Below are 20,054 nucleotides of genomic sequence, written 5' to 3' on the forward strand. Positions count from 1 at the left end.
GTGAGCGGGTCTGCGGAGGATGGGGCCGTCAGGGAAAGCCACTGCCCGTGATCCTGGGTGGACGGCGGTCCAGGCAGAGGCAACAGCAAGGACAAGAGCCACGGGCAGGTCGTGAGCTTGGCGCCTTTGAGGAACTGACGTAAGGCTGATGTGGAAAACCCAGAGTATTCCCCACATTGTCAAATGAGCCACAGATCGGCTACTAGATTCCCCCAATGCTTTTACACATTTCTCATGAGAAGACTGGGGACCGTGACAACATGATTTTGTACACAGTGTTTTTGGCCTGCCGCCATGTGCTTTAGAAGAAATGCTCTGGACTTGGGGAAAAGGACTAAGACAAGGCCTGGGGGGCTCTGAAGACGCTTCACATAGGGCACCCCCGACTCGTGCCCAGCCACACGGACAGACGACGGGCACCTCACCCTGCTGGGGTTCTTCACTGTACTGCTGTGCCTTGAAGCCAACACCGGCCACAAGTAAATCATAAAGTGCTTCCTTAATGTTCTTCCTCAAAGCATATTCAAACCAACTCTGCCTCTCAGGCCCAAAGTAACCGTTAAAGCTTACTGCTAGAACGTCTACTTCCCTTGTGCACTGATCGTCAGTCACCTGCACAGAGGGCAGGACAAGGCCATGCCCAGGTGATGGGAATTGAGGCGGCACAGGTTTACGGGCCACTGCTTGCTGCCCAAAGTGCCTTTTCCAGCAGGTCTGCTTTGGTCCCTGCAGATGTGGTCGGGGCCATCAATATTCAGCCTGAGGCCGTGGGGACGGTGCTTTGTGAGGTAGTAGAGGGCTGCCTGAGGCCTTCCCTATCCTCTGCTCCTGGTTTCGGGAGGTCTCAAGAGCTACGTCGTTGGTCAGAGAGCACTTCCTCGGCCTGAGAGGGGCCTGCTCTCGGTACCAGCCCCTCTGCCTTCCGGGCCTGCTGCCAGACTCCGGAGACAGTGGCAGGACCTGGGTACCTGCAGGACATGGGCAACGGACCAGGACCTAGTTACAACCGTATACCTGAGGCTCTATCAAGGACTTAGGCCTAACTTAGAATTTGCCCTCTCTGTTCAAAACGGAAACAGACCCTCCTGTGGAGTTTGGGCAGCATTCTCTAACATTCGGCACCTCCCTCTAAGTGTAATCAGTTGACCCCTGAGACCGAATCCGGGCCAAGGACAAGAGATATGATGCCTTGTGGTCCTCCAGTCTGGACTGCTCAGCAGCTCTGCTTGGGGTTTAAACCAAGGCAGCCCCGTGCACTCCGTGCGATGCACGTGGGGGAGGGCAGCCCCTGACCCAGAGGCTGGCAGAGAAGGTCGGGGCACCCGGCGGCCAGCCCTGGGAAGGCTGCCAAACAAGCTCACTGCTCTGGCCGAACAGGGACAACTCAATGCTTCCTGGGGAAACCTCATTCCTCATTTCATAAAAGTAACTTAAGGATGTGTCCCTGCTGCTGCTTTTTTTTTTTTTTTTTAATTCCAGAACAGTCTGTGGGCTTAGCTGAATACGCAGCCATACTCTGGGCACATAAGATGTCCTGGGAGGAACTGCCCTGAGTCGCTTCTGAAATGAAGGGGGCCTCAGGCATCACTTGAACCTGTAAGGCCTGGCTGTAAGGCATGCTTAAGTGTCCTAATTACTCACAAAGACAATTTGCACTTTGTGGGTCATCTGTGGCAAATATGGAGTTCTCGAGACTGGCTCCTGTGGTCTAACTCCAGAAGCGTCCAAGGAATAGGAACTAACCTGTATTAGGTCTTGTAGAATTAAAAGGGGAAAAGAGATCTTCTGATACCTCCATACCAAAACCCAATCAAATGAAACTTTTTGGAAACATAGTCCAATACACGCCCTCGCTTTTAAAAAGCATTATTAGTTGCTTTGGATTAGTCATGCCATACGTTCCCCGACAGCAGAGAGGCGGGCGACCGAACCCCAGAATACCACCCACTCCTCCTCCCATCACCTTTGCACACATCATCTCATAACCGCTCATGTGTTGTCAGGGATGGGTCTACGTGCTTCTCGACAAGAAAACACGCATGTTTCCCTGAACCTAAAACAATGTGCAGTCAAACTGCCGTCTCCCTCCCGTCCTCAGAGAGCCACCTGCTTTCTGGCTGTGTCGCTTGCTTCAGCTTCACGGGGCCCTTGCAAAAATCAATCTGCAGATGACCGCGGCCGAGGGAGCAGCCGGAGGGAGACAGACACGGCCTGGGAAGAGCACACTCGGCACAGGGCAGCGTCAGATCACACAGTGTTGCTCCAGCCTCATCACACAGGCCTCGCTGCCCTGGCGCAGACACCAACGGGTGTTGTTCACCCAGCGCGAGAGCGTTCAGGCTGTCCACATCACATCTGCTGAATGCATACATTAGGGAACTAAAACATGGTGCTCCTGAGGCTGCCCCGAATGCCCTACCTGCCTGACACGTGTAAGCTTTTTTGTTTCATGGTCCAAACCTGCTGATGAGTACGGGTGCAAGGTTTATGTGGAATGAAGCAAACCTCACACGGGGGTTAACTGAACACGACTGAGCTGCCAGAGCCCGGGCAGCCAGGGCAGCCGGAGCTCCGTGTCTGGTTTGGACTGCTCGTTTTCAGAGGATCAAGTCCACCACTCTGCCTTCCTTCAAGGGCCCCCAAAAGCTGATCCCAGCCTGCCTTTCCTGCAGAGACGGGCCTATCCACTCCTTTCCCAAGAAACACACTTGTACTCCCCCTGCGCCCTCTCGTGTTTTTAACTATAGTTGTACTTTATCCAAATTGACCTTCCCACCTGTCTCTGCCTATTAACATGCAACTCTCCGTTCAGACCTAGCCCACGTCCTGCCTCCTCCACGAGGCCTCCCGGATCTCTGCACACCTCACTGCTCTGCCTCGTCCAGCGCCCTCTGGTTTCTCTTCATGGCCAGTCGCTCTGGGATCTATCACATGCTGCCCTGGACCTCAGTGAATGGTGTGTCTGTGTCTCACCTCTGTGATCCGCCCATGATCTGCCCAGATGTGGTGCACACGGAATGTGCTCTTAATGAGGGGGGTGCACAAGACCAGCCACATCTGGCCGTGACTCAAGAGAGAAACAGTGTCTGAAGGTGTCATGCTTATTTAGGTGTCCTCAGTGTGAGGCCCCTGTTTGCAATTTTTGGTGAAGTAAACTTGGGTACTGTGTAAGAACAGACGCAGCGGCGGCCACTGAGCTCTCGTTCTTGTTGCTACACCATTACGACCGCTGGCTGGCATCTGGGGGGGGGGGGCAGGAACAAAAGGCACACAGGTAAGTGAAGGGCCTACAAGACCACCACTCACATGGGCTGGTCGTTCAGCTAAAAGCCTTTGTCTACTAAAAAAAAAAAAAAATCTCAGCCGACCAAGCTCTGGGGTCCAGCGGGCTACGTTTGCTCCCCAGGCTCCTTGCTGGCGCCCGAGCTGCAGGGCCTGTGTTTTACACGTCTGTTTCCCTCAGGGTTTACTTCTCACTGCTTGCTCAATTAACATTTGCTGAACAAACGAATTCCTTTTTATTCAGAGAGTCCATACAGATACAGGTACCTTCATATGTGCAATGTTACTGGAGAAACAAAAGTTGAACCGACACAGAACAAATACGGCCCACATTTCTTCATAGGACGACGGGCATTATCCAAGCCGTCAGGTGCACACTGTCTGATTCCATCGGCATCAGAGAGATGAAACGGAAGCAAATGGGAGGAAGGAAGTACCCAGAGTGTTGAGGTGCATCTCTCTACTGTAGTGTTTGGAACCACTTCACCAGCCTGTAGTCGATATATGGCATTAAAAAAAAACCAAAAAACAAAAAACAATGACATACGATGACGTCTGGGAGTTTTCAGGAGGCCTTGGCTTTCACCTTGGACAGCAGCACCTCATTCTTGCGGCCCTCCTGGAAAGGAACAGAGAGACGGCATGCAGAGAGGTGGTGACCACATGAGCTCCCACGTGAACCTGATGGTCTTACTACCTTTCCCCCAGTCCCAGGAGAGACAGCTACTGACTGACTAAACCGGCCCCCTTGCACGCTGCCACCAGCACGACGGAACTTCCTGGAGACGTGCACCTGATTCAGTGCCAAAACAACTATAATGACAATTGGCTTCTGGGCTGTCAGACTGAGAACTGGATGAGGATTAGGCACAGTCATCGCAAGACTTCGTGAAGTCACTGAAATGCTCAAGGGGACAGCAGCAGAAAGCAGACACTTTTATGTTCTAATCTTGGACCACTACGATAAGAAAGGGGCAAGGTCCTTGGAGCCAGCCGCCGAAGGAGTGACCCAGCTCACACAGCAAGCAGAACACACAGCAAAGTTCTTACTCTGACAACAGTGAAGGTCAAGAATATCCTTGGCTTTAAGAAAGAAACTCACAGAACACAGGGTGAGAGAAATGCATCGAGGGACACCTCCCCTTTTAACACTGAGCTGTCTGAAATCCATTACTGCACGTCCTGAGGGAGATGACCGAGGGAGGTCACCGGTGCCATCCTGTGTGTGTGGAATCTGATGTCCAGTGGCGCAAGGTCACCTCTGCATCGCTTTGTATCCCCCCTTCCTTAAACACGTTCCAAAGCTTCTCACTAGGCATCCTCCTTCCCTCTTGTTCCCTCTGGACTTGACAGCTCAGGATATCCTTGATACCTCCATCTGCTGGCAAACAGTGTCCCCTCCTTCCTCTGGCCATGTCACCAGGAGCCCTGTTTAAACTGAGAGGTGCACATGGTAGTGGGAAGGGCCTGGACACACAAGCTGGAGGGCTGAGGCCTGAGGCCTGAGAGTGAGGCCAGGCCTCCAGTAGCCATGCTTCCTGGGGATTCTCCTGTGGGGAAGAAATTCTTTCACCCTTCAACCCCCTGCATCCAAGAACCCAAGAGTCAATGTTTCCATCTTTCTGGGCCTGGCTATGTGCTGTCAGCTCTCCAGAGGCCCTTTGTTCTTTTTGGCAGTGTTGTGGCTCATGTCTGCAGTGGCCCATTTTTTTACTAAGTGCCAGTTCCCCTGTAGGTACTTATTTTTCTCCTCAGAGCTGGGGAATAGCTGGGCTCTGGGCCTGGGGTAAGGCTGAATTATTCTGTCAGAAGCAGAGTACTCTAACACTTTTTGAGCACATGTTTCTGGAGGGGGAGGCAGTTACTTTTTCCCGGGGGGTGGGAAGAGAAAGAAGTTGAGTAACATTTGTTGGACTAGAGAATGAAGTTTTCCTTTTTAAAATGGGTTACTGAGACTTGCTTGGGGAGGAAACCTCCAGCCAAAGACAGAGTGTGTGTGTGTGTGTGTGTGGGGGGGGTACGGGGAGGGATGGAACAAGAACAGGCAGGTAGTCATACTATTTATTATTAAACTACTCTCTTTACTTCTGTATATTTTTTGAAAATTTCCATAACAAAAAGATAAAACAACAAAACAATGACTAAATACATTCAGTTGTCACCCACTTCAACTTTCAAATGAGGCAAAAACAATTCAGAAGCATCCAAGTGCTCCTGTGGCAGGGTCCCCAGCAGGGATAATTCTGGGGACCACACAACGCTCAGACGGTGCCTGAACTCTCTGGCTGTACCTGGTATGTGTGAGCCCTGATTAAGTTTCATGCAAGCTACTGGAGGCCTTTTGGGAAACCACAGAATGACACCATCTGTCTGTTCAAAGCAAATACAGAAAGGGTCCCTTAGGCATTTCTTTCTAGAAGAAAAGGGAAAATACCTCCCTTGATTCTGTTTCTTTCCTACTGAAGACCGTATGGGGCCCACTATGTGCTAGACATGGCACTTTAGCCCCCTCGAAATTATGCACTCAAAGCCAGCTTCGCGAAAATGTATGGTTTGCATTCCTCAGCGCTGGGCTAGAATTGAAATCTTGGGTCGGTGACCTTAGGAGAGGCTGTGCTTCAGGGACGTAGTTAATTAATGCAATTTGGCCATTAAACTGATTTCAGAGTATGTGCTGTTTCCTGGCAGCCTTGCTGTTAACAAACCCTGCTGGGGCGAGCAAGCCCGTGGGAGTTTGGACACGGTCAGGGGTCTCGATACCAGAGGAGGCTGGGAGTCAGGACGAGGGGCACCACTGAGCTCGATGAATGTGGAGGAAACCAAATCCAATGAAGCAGAAGTAGTAATGTGGCCAAGGGCCATGCTCTGGACGATGATAACTGTGCTCTGCACGAAGTGATGAGTGCCAGAGACCAGGATACGGTGGGAATCTAGAACCCAGGAGTAGATGAGCAGGCAGGTTGGGGAGAGACAAAGAAAGAGGACAGAACAGAGAGGGTTTGTCATCCCAGACTCTGCCCTGGGATGAAAGTCTGCCTTCCCAAACTGTGCATCTATTGCCAATGAGATCTGACCGGTACCGCAATACGTAACATAGCAGAATCAGCCTGGCTGAAGGGATGGGGTGGGAACTGGAGGGAAGTTGGCCTCCACTGTCGCTTCCCCCTCAACCTGTGGGGGCCCCAAGAGGGGCCAGGTTACCTCAGAGGAGCTTATGGAAAAGGTTCGAGATGTGGGGACACTGACATGCGATGACTAATTTTAAAGTTTTGCCAAGTAAAACATTAAAAAAAAAAAAAAAAAAGGAGTACATACTATCAGTTTTAATGTCGTAAAACAAGAAAGTATGCGTTTTTTTCCCCAAAAGGTAAGTCCTTTAAATGAAATATATGTAGCTGTCTGAAGGACATATTATATTCTCCTTCCCCTTTATCTCTCCAAATTGCTTTGGACCGAAGAAAATAGGCATGGGCAAGGGCATGGTCTAGGAGTCTCAGCTGGCTTGGAGAGACCCTCCCTTGCCCTCTGACATGTGACTGTCTGTGCCTGAGGAGGCCGGGACAGAAATCTTGATGCTTAATGTATCTGAAGGAACTGTTTCCTTTGGAGGTCACCTTAAGCCTTTAGCCCTGAGCTTTTCCATTTCGCTTTTATTTGCTTTGATTTTGACAGCTTATACACATCCTCCCCAACTTACCTGCTTTTTGTTTCTGCTGTCAAAAGGGCAGTGCTGACATGTCCAAACAGTATTTGAAATGTAATTCCTCTCCACTGGGCCTTTTCTCTTTGTGAGTTATTTGCATTCAAGGGCAAAAAAGAGCTCTTCTAGGTCCTATTTGATCCTTGCCCGCTAGCTCACTAGCCCTTCCAACCCCTGCTAACCACAAGGGGCTCCTACCAAGAGCACCTCACCACCCGGTCACTCTCCCATGCTGCCTGGCCTTAGGTCTCACTCCTGCTCTGCCCATGGCCAAGTCTTCATCTGAGAGAGATCTTCCCTAACCACACCATCTCCATTAGTACCGCCAACCCCCTGGCAAAAAGTGAAATTACTTCTTATATGTTAATACTTGTTTACTAGGGTTTCTGTTTCCTAGCTTGTTATCTGTCCCCCCAACCACAAAATAAGCTCCTTGACATAGGGACTGGGTCTTGATATACCCCCAGGGGCCTGGTAGGAGCTGGAAGAACATTTATGGAAAGTATAAAGATTTCAAAATGTCTATGGGTTGTGGCTCCCAAAAGTTAAATTAAAAAAAAAAAAAAAAAAAAAAAAGGAAGGAGGGTTGCCTGGGTGGCTCAGTCAATTAAGCGTCCAACTCTTGATTTAGGCTCAGGTCACGATCTCATGGTTCTGGGATGGAGTCCTGCATTGGGATTCTCTCTCTCCCTCTCTCTCTCTCTGCTCCTCCCCTGCTTACTCACATGTACTCTCTCTCTCTCTCTTAAAATAAATAAATGAACATTAAAAAAAAAAAGGAAAGAGAAGTAGAAAAGGAAAAAGGATAGAAAGGAAGGAAGAGAGAAAAGTCTAAAAATATATAGAACAAAATTATTGGTATGAATAGATTATATTTTTTATTCTGTAGACCAAACACCAGGATACAACTACACCTCTGGCTTCTCTATATTCAGCCATTTCCAAACTCACTGAAACCACATGGATTTGGGCTAGAAAGGGGGGAGGAATTCCTGAAAATGAAGTGGCTGATACCCTAGAAAGTGACAAAATGAAGTCTCTTTTCTGGAAAATCTCTTAAGCAAAGGGAAAACACTTTTCTGTCTGGACCCATGAAGAGAAACCCTGCCCAAATGCAGGCAGAAATGACAGAGACCAACAAAATTCAGTTGAGTGTTGGGTGTGACAGGAGCCAGACAGAGTGCTAGATGCTTTCATCCCTCGCCTGACCCAACAGAACCCAGCAACGAGGAAATGGGTTTGGAGGGATTAAGTCACTGGCCAAGTGCACAGTTGGTAAGTGGTAAAGGTAGAGCTTGAATCCAAACCCGCCACGCTCAAAATTCATTCTTTCCACAGGCTTCTCAAGGTCTCTCCCCATCTTATTCCAGACCTGAATTTAGAACAACTGCTGTTTCCAAGTGACTCTGGATGCAGGCCGATAGTGCTTTTCCTTGTGAGTTTGATATGCTCATTAAATGTCAGAGGAATGAAAATAAAGACATCATTGACTCTGAAACATTCAATTCGAGACTCAAGATGGGCCCCCGAACTACACAGTCCTGAACCACTTAGATGTCGTGCGTTACTGTTGGGATCACACCGCCAAGCTGCTATTACAGACCAGTGGAAAACCAGAGAATCCATTCCCAGTGCCCCCTTCCCCCTCCCCCCTCCCCCCCCATAGCCTTACATGCCCTCCCCAACCCTCCTCTTACCTCCTTGAACTCTTTCACAGTCTTGAAGTACAGCCTTTGTTTTTCTAACAGTTCCAAGTACTGGTCATTCAACTGGTCTCTTCTCATTTTGTTCTCTTGCTTCTTCTTTTCCATCTGTTGAAACATTTCAGAAAACGGTGATGAAAAGGTCTATTGTGACCAAGGGCTGCTGGCAGCATCCAAAAGGTGAGTATTACCAACATTTCTGTGGACTTCATTTACCTTCTATACATTACTTCTGGGATTTATTATTTGCATGACATTACATAGAGGCTTGTCTACTGCAATCAGCAATTTTCCTATCATTGGGCACTAACTGTTCCTGTGTGTGTATGTATGTGTGATTACAGTTTCACAACAAACAGGTTGGTGGTTCTCAACCATGGGCTATTTTGCCCCCCAAAGGGCATGAGGCGATGTCTGGGGACAGACACCTGTGAGGAGGGGGTGCCGCTAGGAGCCAGCGATGCTGCTAAACATTCTACAACGTACACAACAAGGAGTAGTCATTCCTGGTCCAAAATATTGATTGTGTTGAGCCTGAGAAACTCCTATTTAAATAACTGAGTTCCCTTTTCATTTAGCACAAGTATTTCTCACACTATTGTACAATTCCTACAATTAAAACTATACAATATTCCTGATCACCTTGCTAACTTCACCCATCTTTCTAGTCACACACAATTAAGGTTGTTTCCAGGATGGTGACCTCATAAATAAAGGCTGGATTTGGGTTAGAGAGACTTTCCTAAGGTACCTAACAGCTTTGTCATTCAACAAATACTGTGTGGACACCCTGGGCACTAAATGCTGTGGTGACGAGGCAATGTCACTGCTCCCACGGAGGGTGCATGCTAGAGGGACTGACACTAACCAAGCACCTTACACAGAGCTCTGCGTGCAAATTCACACCCGTGATCAGTACTGTGAAGAGAAGGACAGGGTTGGGAGACAGAGAGGAGCATGCGTGGCATCCTCAGACTGGATGGTCATGGAGTGCTCTCTGAGGAAGTGACATTTGGGCAGAAAGTTATGGTGGTGAGCTGGTGCCTGGCTGGTGGCAGGTGGTCAAGAGCGCGCTGGATGAATTCACTGGTCTTCTGATGCCCGAACAGCGCTTCTGAGTGACACGTTGGGAGGGATTACACAGTTGACACAGGGTAACGTCGAACTGGCTGCACCATATTCCGCACTCAGCCCCGTGCCATGCTATGGGCTGATCACGTGGGTGAAGTGTGACCCGGTGCACCCCCCCAGCCCTTTCCAACCTTGCTCGGGGGAAGGCCCACCCCACAGGGGCATTCATCTGCCCGGTCTGCTCCTGACCATGTATACAGCTCCTAAGTCTCCTGGTGACCTAATCCTGAGACCCTGCTCTCCTCTTTCTATAGGTCTGCACGTGGGCACCTGTCGCATACCTGCGCCCAGGTCTGGAGTCTGGTAACCCGCCTTCCCCAGTGTGTCCTGTGCTCCCTTCTGGCAGGCTTCCTGATACCACCCAAATGAAAATGGTTCCTACCACAATTCCCACTGCTCTTACTTGCTGGACCCCAGTTCTCACAGCTGCCAGACACTTTTTCCACTGGGTCCCTACCTCCTAACTAGCACAGCAGGCAGATCGACCCCAGGCCTTTCCTGCCTGCTCTGTCCTCCAGCAGAAAGTCTGGCCATGACTGACCACGTCCCAGTGATATAAACATGGTCCTATAGAGGTGCCTGGGTGGCTCAGTTGGTTGAGTGTTTAATTTCAGCTCAAGTCATGATCTCACAGCCTGTGAGTTCAAGCCCCGCATCGGGCTCTGTACTGACAGCTCAGAGCCTGGAGCCTGCTTCAGATTCTGCATCTCCCTCTCTCTCTGCCCCTCCCTTGCTCATGCTCTCTCTTTGTCTCAAAAATAAATAAAAACATTAAAAAAAAACCATGGCCCTATAATCAATTTAATTTCAGTGTATCCAGGACCCCACATGGGAGGTGGTGTAGCAACCCTGAAATGGAATGAGCAATCCTACCCCTGTCACTTGTTGTGTTTCCCTGGGCAGGTTATTTAACCTTTTTGAAAGATAGGTCCCCTAGTTGCAAAATAAGGGTAATATCACCTAGATCACAGGTTTTGTTACCTGTGTATATAGGTATATGTGGGACTAAATATTGTATGAATGGCATGTCACTTGGTTTACAATAGCCATTCAGCAAAGACTCTGTTTTGTCTTTACACTGGATGCCCTAGACTGCTGGTGGTAAGAAGTATAAGGGTCCTCTTTGCTCTCAGAATCAGGAGCTGGCTTAGGGCTAAGTTTTATTTTCACACTGTCCTAGCACCCCTAGCCCAAGCACATGGTTCTCATGCCTTGCTTATCCCCCTTCACACTCTAGGTCAGGAACCCCTTCTTACGCTGGGCACTTGCTCTCAGTATTCCAGAAATCCAGAGACTTCTCCTCAGGATCAGGTCAAAATGCCTGCCAGTATGTGACTATCTCTTTACTCAGGAACCCTTCGATGCACCATAAACACTTTCTCTATCATTTGTAGGCACTGCTGGTCTATGGTCTACTCTGTGTATATTCTGCACCTGCCCGTTCTGTGCCTGGGGATGTCCGTGCTCTGGGAGGACACTGACTCCCCTGCCACATACACTCTGAGCAGGTACCACCATGGATAGGGAGAGCGATGGTTTTTCAAACACATCAAAAGAAATGCATCTGAATGAATGTTGTTCTGCAAAGACAGACTTCTTGCATTTGAAGTGCCAGTCAATATTCAAACTTGCACCAAACCCTCTCTAAGAACTGCCTTTAGAGTCAACTGAATGAAATCATTCACTCAGCAAACAGTTCTTAAAAGCCCACCACGGTCAGGTGCTGTATTCGCCACTGGGGATGCAGACATGAAAAAGAGAGCCCTCTCTGCCCATGGTCCTGTCTTTACAACTTATCTCCTGGTAAACAGGAAGGGGAAGCCAAAGGAAAAAAACCCAATAAATTCCTAGTGTTCTTTCCTACGGACAAGAGCAGCTCCCCAAGGAGGAGCATGGCAAGGGTGGAAAGGTCCACCACGCTGGGATCTGGGTTGTGAAAGGCTTGCACTTAGCTAGATTCTTTGTCCTCCTTCTACGTTACACCCTAGGTCATCAAGGGACTGTCTTGCATTGGGTATGTGTACATTCTCATGACTGCTTTCGTTTTTGTGGCTGAATAGTCTTGCCACTAAGTGATAATTTTATTTTTTGCTCCACTGACATCATTTTATTGAAGTCATTAATGGGGAGATTAATCCTTTCTCTAGGGAAAGGGATATAAAGATATTTTGCCCTTAGTTCATCTCTTATGAGATGAGATTACAGGCAGCTTGAATGTCTTTTTTGTGAGTTCTTATGATGACAAGTCCTACCGGTATCCTTTCCTTCATGTGTTTACATTCTGGCATGGCTCACTGGACCACTTTGCCCCTAGCTCATGAGAGGAGATGACCTAAGTCCCCAGAAGGTTTTACTGCCATGCCTGAGGACCACTCTGGTGTGATCCATTTTTTAAGTGGACCAAAAGTAAGAGATTTGGAACTATTAGTTAGGATTCATCTGGTTATCACAGTAGAAAACTGGAACTACATCTGGTTTCCAGACAGTCATCAAATCTTCCTTACCACTATCAAAATGGCCCAAGTGCACAGCCACAAAGCGATGAAAACCCCATACTGGCCCCAGGCTGAATGATTCTCTGTAACTATCTCTAGAACTCCCACAACACCTATCAATTCCTCTTCTCTCTTCTGATTTCTGAGGCATAATATCCTCTCACTTTAGAATTCAGTTTGACAATTATAGGCATTTTTTATAGAGGACTTCTGAAAACTAAAATGCTCTCAAGATCCTAAGAAATGAATCTCTAATGGTAGAATTTCAGGCCAAAGATCCAGTGAAGAAGAGATTCTGGGTAAGAGAGGAAGCCTACTGGTAAAAGTGGGTTTCCTCATCTATAAAATGGGGGTAACACTACTTGCTTAAGAAGGCTTTTAGGAGGAATAGCACCATGCTTAGCTCACAGTGGGTATTCAGTCCACAGGAGCCGCTGTTAGGAGCTGCCTTGGAACACCAGCTGCCTTTGGAGCTGGCCCTGCCCACTGCAGGGTCAGAGGTATGGTGGGAACCCACTCTGTAGACACTGAAGATGTGTCTTCAGGATCGGGAGCACATCCCCAGGTCAACCAGAAGAGGCCTGCTCTTCCCAGGGCCTTCTCTAAAACCAGTATGAAATCCAGGTTGTATTATAAGAAAAAAGCCATCTGACCTTCATTCTACTTTGCTTAATTCCTTCTACGATCTGTTCCATCTGACGTAAAAACTGCTCCCGGGTAGCAGGGGAGGCCATGGCTCTGAAAGAAAAATCAGCGGAGTTACGACTCGCACACAGGATGCTGAGGAAGGGGGCGGTGTCAGGGAGTCCTCCCCATACCCAGATGATGCCCCAAGAGGCACCCAGGTCCCCAGCAGTTAAAGATTCTAAACTCCGAGGAAGGCACAAAAATTAGCTTCATCTCTTAACTGAATATTAATCTTTTTTGTCACTTTCTCTACAATTTTCTTAAGTGATAATATATTTCCTTAAAGTAAAACAATATATCATTAAAATCAACAAAAACTTTTTTTTTTTTTTTTCCAACAAAAACATTTTTTACTTTGACAATGACATGCACTGCCTAGGACATGGACTCCATTTTGAATTTAGAAATCTGGGGATTTGCAGGCACTGCTCCAGACTGGCAGACATATTCTGAGATCTTCCTAAAACTGGGGTTGGGAAACCTGGTCCTGTTTCTAAAAGCAGCAGCTAAACCAGTGGCTTTCCTGGTGTCCTTCACTTCCTGTTGTGCACTGGGAATGGCACTAGAAGGGTCAGAGCACACGGACGCAAGGATTGAGAATTTTTCCAAAGGATGGGCTGACAGAGAGCAGAGCTCATCACAAACACGCTTCAACACTGCAGCCTCTCCCAATTATCAGGAAATGATGATGAAGGCGCCATTTTTAGAAATGCCACAGGGTTATAACTCGCTAATTGAAGCTGAATCTTACCACCGAACTGATTTGTTTTTAATTAGAAATGAAGCTTAAAATCTAGAGTTGGTAATTCATTAAGATCTTAGTCACTGGTCACCTGCCAGGGGATAAGAGAGGTTTGTGCTGGAAGCAAAGGAAGGGTGCTTACAGACAGCAAGCACTGGGGCTACCATTGGGCATGCTTAAGGGCTGGTAGGACTTGGGTACAGGGAGGCCTTGCCACACAGTTTTTGGAGAAAAAAAATTCTTATCTGAATAAAGTAGTTTAGAAGATGCACATTGACTTAAAAACAAAATCTATCATAAGGTTTTAAAAATCTCTTTAAAAAATCAGATTAGTTCATTATCTAAATCTTAAAGCATCTCTATGTGCCCCAGAACAAACGGTATCGATCTAATCTTAACAAGACAAAAGTGACATACAAAGAGATTACGGTAGTGAGGTGGTCAAGTTACTTGCAAGTTAACTTTTTTCAAACCAAGATATTTCTTGGTGTCTTTCAAACTCACTCTAACATCACCGTAGTTCTGCAAGAACACAGAGACCGCGTGAACTGAGACACGCCTGGACTTGGCAGGAGGGGGAAAGTGTAAAAGCCACATGTCTAGCACCACCCCTGTGAAATCGAAGGTGAGCAGAGTACAAAGTGCAAGGGGCACCAAGGTCGTGACGGGAAGGAGGGGGGCCGGTACTTACTGGGAAAAGTTCTCATGAATTGAGTTCAGCAGGCTAATCTGAGGAAGAAAGTGGGGGGGACTGTAAGCAAAAGGTTGAAAGACCCTGCACCGCCCCCACCACCACACGCGGTTTTGTCTCTGGACACTGCTGCTGAGAGGAACACACCTTGTTTCCGGAAATAAAAGGACATGAGAGGGGCGCCTGAGTGGCTTAGTCGGTTAAGCGTCTGACTTCAGCTCAGGTCATGATCTCCCAGTTCGTGGGTTCGAGCCCCATGTCGGGTTCTGTGCTGACAGCTCGGAGCCTGGAGCCTGCTTCGGAGTCTGTGTCTCCCTCTCTCTCTGCCCCTCCCCCACTCACATTTTGTCTCTCTCTCAAAAAATTAAAAAAAAAAAAAAAAAAAAAAAAAAGGACATGAGAAAAAGAGCAACACGGTCTCAAGCCCCCCAGTTTTTCCCAGAGCATCTACCTTCCGACAGTCCAGGACTCCGGGAATGCAGGAAGACGGGCCACAGAAGGGCCTAAACCCCGGCTGAGAAGACACTAAGCTAACATGAGGGCTCTTCGGGCAGCTACCACCACAGTCCTTGCTCTCTTGCCAAACACTGTACTTTATTTTCAGGGCTACCAGCTTAGCGGAGGGTCAGTCAGGGTGCACAGCGAGGACACGCCCATCCTGCTGCTCCCCAATGTGGCCAGGTGCTGGGCAGCTCTGAGAATCTCTGTGGGAATCCATCATTCAAGGCCCCCTTCCCGTAGAGAACACCTTAGCCCACACGCACAGAACCCTCTCTCTGCCCCAATACTGCAGTCCAGGGCAAGGCTCTGAGCTCGGGGTCTAGAACCCTAGATCTTCTTTCTGGCTGTGTTATTAACTCAACTTGTGATTTATTGTACTTGGACTTCAGTTAGTAACACAGAAATGATATTCCTGTCCCTGCGACTCCCCAGGGATGTTTGAAAGCTAACATAGCACAGGCCTTAATGGATTTGGAATAAAAGGCACAATTTAACCAAATGCAAAGTTCTATGTGAATATGGCTTGGAATTAAAAAGCTTCCAGCCGCTGCATACTCCTAGTTTTTAAAAGAACGGACCAGGGGCACCTGGGTGGTTCAGTTGGGTGAGGGTCTGACTTCAGCTCAGGTCATGATCTCACGGTTCGTGAGTTCAAGCCCCGTATCAGGCTTGCTACTGTCAGCATGGAACCTACTTCAGATCCTCTGTCTCCCTCTCTCTCTGCACCTCCCCCACTCATGCTCCCTCTCTCAAAAATAAACATGAAAAGAAAAAAAAAAAAAAGAATGGACCAACTTTAAACACTGCTGTTGGAGGAAGGTGATGGGCTTTCTAAGAAGGCTCTGGCCTGCCCCTAAGTTCATTGGCAAGTCTTTCCCGCACTAGGTAGAAAGACCCCAAGGCCAAGGTATGTGGCAGAACTATCTCCCGGGTCTGATGTAAAACCCATCAAATGCACTCCACTCGTACAGTCAAGCATTTCTCAAATGCCTGTTATGTGCCCATCACTATGTATGACCCCCGGACAGAGAAAAAGTGAACTCAATGCCCCTCCCTCAAGAAGCGTCCTCTAGGAAGAGAGAGATTGATCTGGTTTGATTGACAATAGCCAATGAAGGTGGCACTAATTACACATGCCTCCATCTGGGGACAGGAAAAAGACGCAGCTGCAGTATGGCTCTTATTAAAGAGGCAGGGCAGCTTGCAAGGTGACAATGAAATGGAAAAAAATTCTGTTGACCTCGAGGTGAGGCGGTAGGTGGGAACTAACATGCACTGGGACCCACCAGATGTAAGAACTTCACAGTCATTTCCTGTTTTGTCTCCAACACGATCATATGAAGTGGGCAGCATGGCCCTCTTTATGGGTGAGGAAAATAAGGCCAAACTAAAACCCAAATCTGTTTGACTGGAAAGCATGTGTTCTTTCTGCTCCACTGTGCTGCCACCGCGAAGACCACATTGTTCCTTTTTTTTTTTTTTTTTTAAACATAGCTGAACACCCTGCTCTAATCACTTGTCCACTGTGAGGGAGCCCTGAATCCTGAGTGTCAGAGTAATGCGGAGGGGGTGTCTGTGCCCATGGTGAGCCTTTTCACTCCTGTTGGCCCCTGATGATTAAAAAGCTAGATTCCTCGTGTATACTGTAATAAGTCCAACATCCCCATTTTATTTAGCTGATTCTTTTATCTAGCCTTCTTTTTTTTTGAAAAAAAAAAATTTGTTTTTAATGTTTGTTTTTGAAAGAGAGAGAGACACAGAGCATACGTGGAGGAGGGGCAAAGGGAGAAAGGGAGACACAGAATCCCAAGCAGCCTCCAGGCTCTGGGTTGTCAGCACAGAGCCTGATGCAGGGCTCGAACCCACAAACTGTGACATCATGACCTGAGCCAAAGTCCGACGCTTAACCGACTGAGCCACCCAGGCGCCCCCTTTCCTTCGTTTAAAACTCAAATGAAAGTCTCACTGACCCAGGCCCCCTCCATGTGAACCCCGTTTCTCACAGGGCACGACAAAACAGCTCGAGCCGTCCCAGGTTGGCACAGGCCACAGGAGCAGCAAGGTGTCTGTTACTAACTTTGTAACCCAGCACTGGGCATGCGGTGTGTGCCCCTTCTGCTCACACTGACTGCATCCTTCAAACTTCCTGGGGTCGACAGCCCTGGTCTTTGCTCATCTGATTAAGTTACTTTCTTTTTATACAGATTCTTACCTCTTTTTCCAAATAAACCTTTTTATCATCCAGGGTGTTATATAAAGTGAAGAACTGCTTGGTTTCTTTGTGCACAGCCGAAACTGTAGATGCAAAGACATCAGCACACATGTAAGAAAACGGATCAGAACAGCCATGAGCACCCTCTCCTCCCAGAAGGGCACCCCCAGGACTGCGGCCTGTCGGGGCATCTGTGCGGAAGCCCCAGAGTCGGGCCCGTGCAGAGCCGCTGCAGGCGGATGGTAGCTGGCCGTTGTGACTGGCCCAGCCAGGACGAGGGGCCAGAGGAACCTGTCAGCATGTGGGGTAGGTAGTTTCTCAGGCGAGGGGTCCTGGGGGGACGGTGGCAAGGACGCTTGGTGTGCATGGTGTGGGAGGGCACGCCAGCTCTTCCTGTTTGTGTGGCTTCCTCCCTTCCCACACCCTCAGGAGCAGGAGCCACAGCCTACTCACTTCTGTAGCCCCATGCTCGGTGCGGGCCCACAGCAGGTCCTCCAGAATACCTACTGGGTGAACGACGTGCCTGACCTAGGGCACAGTACGTGCCAGTAAGAGTGCCTTTTCTGCCCATTTGTGGGCCCATGACTAAGGGGTGGGGAGGTCTTATTTACCAGGCTCCCAACATCCTTTCCTACAAAATTCCTCTGCATCTCTGCCCACCTCTCCATCTTTACTCTTCCTGATAGAATGACTTAGGAGGCAAGCACCAAATTCCAGGACTAGGAGTGGGCCGTATTCACTAGAGGACGAGGTCACTGGGGAGGCTAGTGGGGTGGAGGGGGTGGGGACGGTTCCTGCCCCAGTTCCTCCTCCTGTTCGGTGGCTGGGTGCTTGGGCGGTCCCCCCATGTGACTCTGAGCCTAAATGCCTTCCTCATTGCTCTGAGTTTTGTCTCTAGCAGGAGACAAAATCCCAAGACCTGGATTCACAATCAGCCTTTGGGCCTAAACTGAGCCCTGCAATTTAGCCGTAGCCAAAGATGCTGATGTCTAAGATTCTGATCAGGTAACTGGCCAGATGACAGCGGGGTCTGGTTTCCCAGTTGCTCCCCAAACACAGGTTCCCTCTGGAGCAGCATGACTGGGGGAGGGGAGAGAGAGGCAGAGCAGGCTGGTGGGCACTTGTGGTTTCCTTGGGCAACTGCCACTAACACTGAAACCAGATTCTTTAAGCCACGCAGCCAACTTTTAACTTTACTACCCAGTGATAGCTGTCTCTCCCCCAAGCTGTGCAGCCCAAAGATGGGTGGGGGCTGGCGATATTGCCATACATAACTGGAAACAGAAGTTAATAATCTGATACAAGTATTTTGAGGCAGTAGTTAAAAATGTTTCCAACACAGAAATGTCTAATTTGTACAAAAATCATTACATGAACTACTCAGTATAAACTAGTATTCCTGCTAAGAGCTTTAGAACAGGGGATTTTAAGCCTGGCTGAAACACAGAATAGCCTGGGGAGCTTTTAAAATCTCCTGACCAGGGGCGCCTGGGTGGCTCAGTCGGTTAAGCGTCCGACTTCGGCTCAGGTCATGATCTCACGGTCTGTGAGTTCGAGCCCCGTGTCGGGCTCTGTGCTGACAGCTCAGAGCCTGGAGCCTGTTTCCGATTCTGTGTCTCCCTCTCTCTCTGACCCTCCCCCATTCATGTTCTATCTCTCCCTGTCTCAAAAATAAATAAACGTTAAAAAAAAATAAATAAATAAATAAAATCTCCTGGCCAATTAAGTGAGATTTTTCTGGAGGCGGGGCCGGGTGATTAGAATGGATAGTCAAAGTTGAAAATCGCTGCCATCAATCAATCAATCAAACAATCAACTTTTAGCTTTGCTGCTCAGGGATGTGCCTGTCACCTTTCCTCTATTCAGATCAGAGACTGGGTGGAGGCTGCGGATATTTGACAATGATAAATACTAATGATGGAAATGATACAGATATTTTGATGCAACTGCTTGGAAATGTTTTTGGTGTAAAAATGTCCTATCAAAAGGGCTTTAACAAGTGTCAAATTTACTCTGAAATACACTGATGCAAGGTATTATTGAATATTATTATTGTTCAAAGCTGGAAAGTAGGCAGAGATAGAAAATTAAAGGGGAAAGATTTAACTATGAGTGTTGCTGTCTGCCTCTGGCCAGCTGAAGCATGGTTGAGGACCACAGAAAACATCAGGATGGGGGCAGGCGTGAAAAAAAGCGTAACCCTCACTCAAGCAAAGACACTGCTTTGGCTGAGACCAGCACGGATGTTTGAAAGGCCAGCACCCCAAGGTGACGTCTGAGGTAGGTTTTGGAAGAAGAAATGGTGCCAGCCAAGTGGGAGCTGCAGGACAGTGGCGTTGTGGACTTGGGGACCAGCTCAGAGGCCAAAACACAGACACCCTTGCGAGAGGGGTGAGACACTGAGGGGCTGCAGGGGAAGCTGGCTGGCAGCTGGCCCACCTGATGCAAGACTCTGACCAGTGCATTTAGGATTCTGAAGATCATCTGACAAGTTACGGGGAGCTGTTGGATATTAGAGCCTTTAAAGTGAGAGTGTAAAATGGTCCAACTTCCGTTTGAGTTAAGACCTGTCACACAAGAGTGCAGACTCTGGGCAGTGCTGAGAAGGTGGCTATGGCAGTGGCTCAGAAGAAACAGACTTGACCGTTTCTTGGAAGTAGAACCAGAAGGGCAGCGGAGTCAGAGACTAAGGGGCTGGGGGTATAGGCTGGCTAGACAGTGATCCCAGTGAGCAGGAGGGGAAATGGGGTAGGGAGGCTGAATTCGGTTCTGTATCTGTTGAGCTGCAAGTATCCAGGGCATATGCATGACTGGGGACCTAGAAGAAGGGGTGATGGCCCAGGACCCATTTACAGACTAGATCTGAGTTGGGTCTGACAGAGCTGAGAAGGAGTCCCAGGCACAGGTAAC

General features: G+C 48.5%; 1 protein-coding gene across 2 annotated transcripts in view; it reads right to left on the reverse strand.

Annotated features, from left to right (window-relative positions):
* Nucleotides 1-3,751: 3,751 nt before the first annotated feature.
* CCDC93 (coiled-coil domain containing 93) overlaps nucleotides 3,752-20,054 on the reverse strand; it is a 91,505-nt gene continuing 75,202 nt past the window's right edge. For both annotated transcript variants that reach the window (XM_049615731.1, XM_049615730.1), the window contains exons 20-24: nucleotides 17,145-17,227; nucleotides 14,432-14,469; nucleotides 12,965-13,049; nucleotides 8,680-8,793; nucleotides 3,752-3,901 (exon numbers count right to left, since the gene is read on the reverse strand). In XM_049615731.1, coding sequence (XP_049471688.1) covers nucleotides 3,848-3,901; nucleotides 8,680-8,793; nucleotides 12,965-13,049; nucleotides 14,432-14,469; nucleotides 17,145-17,227 — 374 coding nt within the window. In that variant the 3' untranslated portion in view covers nucleotides 3,752-3,847. The remainder of the gene's footprint in view (nucleotides 3,902-8,679; nucleotides 8,794-12,964; nucleotides 13,050-14,431; nucleotides 14,470-17,144; nucleotides 17,228-20,054) is intronic.

This window comes from Panthera uncia (genome assembly GCF_023721935.1).
Source record: "Panthera uncia isolate 11264 chromosome C1 unlocalized genomic scaffold, Puncia_PCG_1.0 HiC_scaffold_3, whole genome shotgun sequence".
Taxonomy (NCBI): domain Eukaryota; kingdom Metazoa; phylum Chordata; class Mammalia; order Carnivora; family Felidae; genus Panthera; species Panthera uncia.